At 37.7% G+C, this 1,420-nt stretch overlaps 1 protein-coding gene across 1 annotated transcript; it reads left to right on the top strand.

Moving 5' to 3' along the window:
* Positions 1-231: 231 nt before the first annotated feature.
* Positions 232-1,367, top strand: LOC107856686 (probable magnesium transporter NIPA3; the record flags this gene model as incomplete). The annotated part of the gene is given in 4 exon segments (XM_047404706.1): positions 232-322; positions 421-581; positions 666-793; positions 941-1,367. Coding segments are annotated over 4 exon segments (542 nt in total), but the record flags the coding sequence as incomplete, so codon positions are not given.
* Positions 1,368-1,420: the final 53 nt, after the last annotated feature.

Below are 1,420 nucleotides of genomic sequence, written 5' to 3'. Positions count from 1 at the left end.
GATCTGGGAAGATAAATTTCATGATTGGTCGATGTGTTTCCTTTTTTCAATTTTGGGAATTTAGTTATCTGTCAATCAACTCTCTAGTCTGTTGGTGCTACTGATTTGTAATTTGTTTCACGAATTTCTCCCAACAGAAGTTAGGTGTGGCCTAAGTATAGTGTTTTCTTTCTTGGCCATTGGCTGACTGTCCTTGGAATTTTCTTGTTTTTTCTTTTTTGATTTTCATAGTGATAGTCGGAGAGATTGCAAATTTTGTGGCATATGCGTTTGCTCCGGCGGTTCTTGTCACTCCTCTGGGTGCATTGAGTATAATTGTCAGGTGTGCAATCTTGATAATAGTGTTTTCCATAGGTTTTAATTAGAGTAGATATATTCTTCTGGTTGCTTAACTGTTCTTATGGCCAAAAACTCTCGCAGTGCTGTACTGGCTCAGATTATTTTGAAGGAAAAGTTGCATCCGCTTGGAATTTTGGGTTGTGTCCTGTGCATTGCTGGTTCTGTCGTGATAGTTGTCCATGCACCACAGGAGCATCCTATCTCTTCTGTCAAAGAAATATGGTACATGGCAACTCAGAAAGGTGAGATGCTTCCATCATGACCAAATCCTCTAGTTCCTTTGGGACCATCTACACTTTCTAACTTCATTTCCTTTTCTATTCCAGCATTTTTGCTCTACGTGGGATCGGCGATTGTCTTGGTTTTCATTCTTGTCTTCTACTTTGCTCCTCAATGTGGACACTTAAATGCCCTTGTTTTCACTGGAATCTGCTCATTGATGGGTTCTCTCACGGTAATACGTTTTTTCTTGCCTTGTGTTCTATTATTTAATTGCTTAACTTCCAAAAATCTTATTTTTGTTAGTCAATAACCAAAAACTCTGTAATTGCTCGCGTAGGTGCACTAGAATTTATGTCCCTCTATTATGTTTATTATGCAGGTTATGAGTGTTAAAGCTCTTGGTACTTCACTAAAGCTAACTGTTGAGGGAAAGAACCAGCTAATCTATCCGGAAACCTGGGTTTTTATGCTTGTTGTGGTAGTTTGTGTCGTTACACAAATGAACTATCTCAATAAGGTGAGTAGCTGCTGTTCTAGCTAGGAGATTCTAAGAGTGCCCAGAAATTTTGCAGCTTAACCTGTTGGCCCGTTCTCTTTCTTTAAATTCCTTGTTTCGTTTCCTTTCTGCCTCTCTTTTTCCGCGGATCTTGTGTTTTTCCTGTTTATCATTTATAGAAGTAAGAACTAGGAGACAGTGATAGTTATGACACAAAGATGGATTTAGGTAAACGTTTTGGGCCAATTGCTCTGCTAGTACTTCTCTTACTGATAATTAACTAATGAAAATATCAATAAAACTAGAAAGAATATATATATAAAAAAAATTGATATGATCCTTGCTCTGGGTTCATCAACTTTT

This window comes from Capsicum annuum, unplaced genomic scaffold, assembly GCF_002878395.1.
Source record: "Capsicum annuum cultivar UCD-10X-F1 unplaced genomic scaffold, UCD10Xv1.1 ctg66524, whole genome shotgun sequence".
Classification (NCBI taxonomy): domain Eukaryota; kingdom Viridiplantae; phylum Streptophyta; class Magnoliopsida; order Solanales; family Solanaceae; genus Capsicum; species Capsicum annuum.
This window is presented reverse-complemented; position numbering and strand designations above follow the sequence as displayed.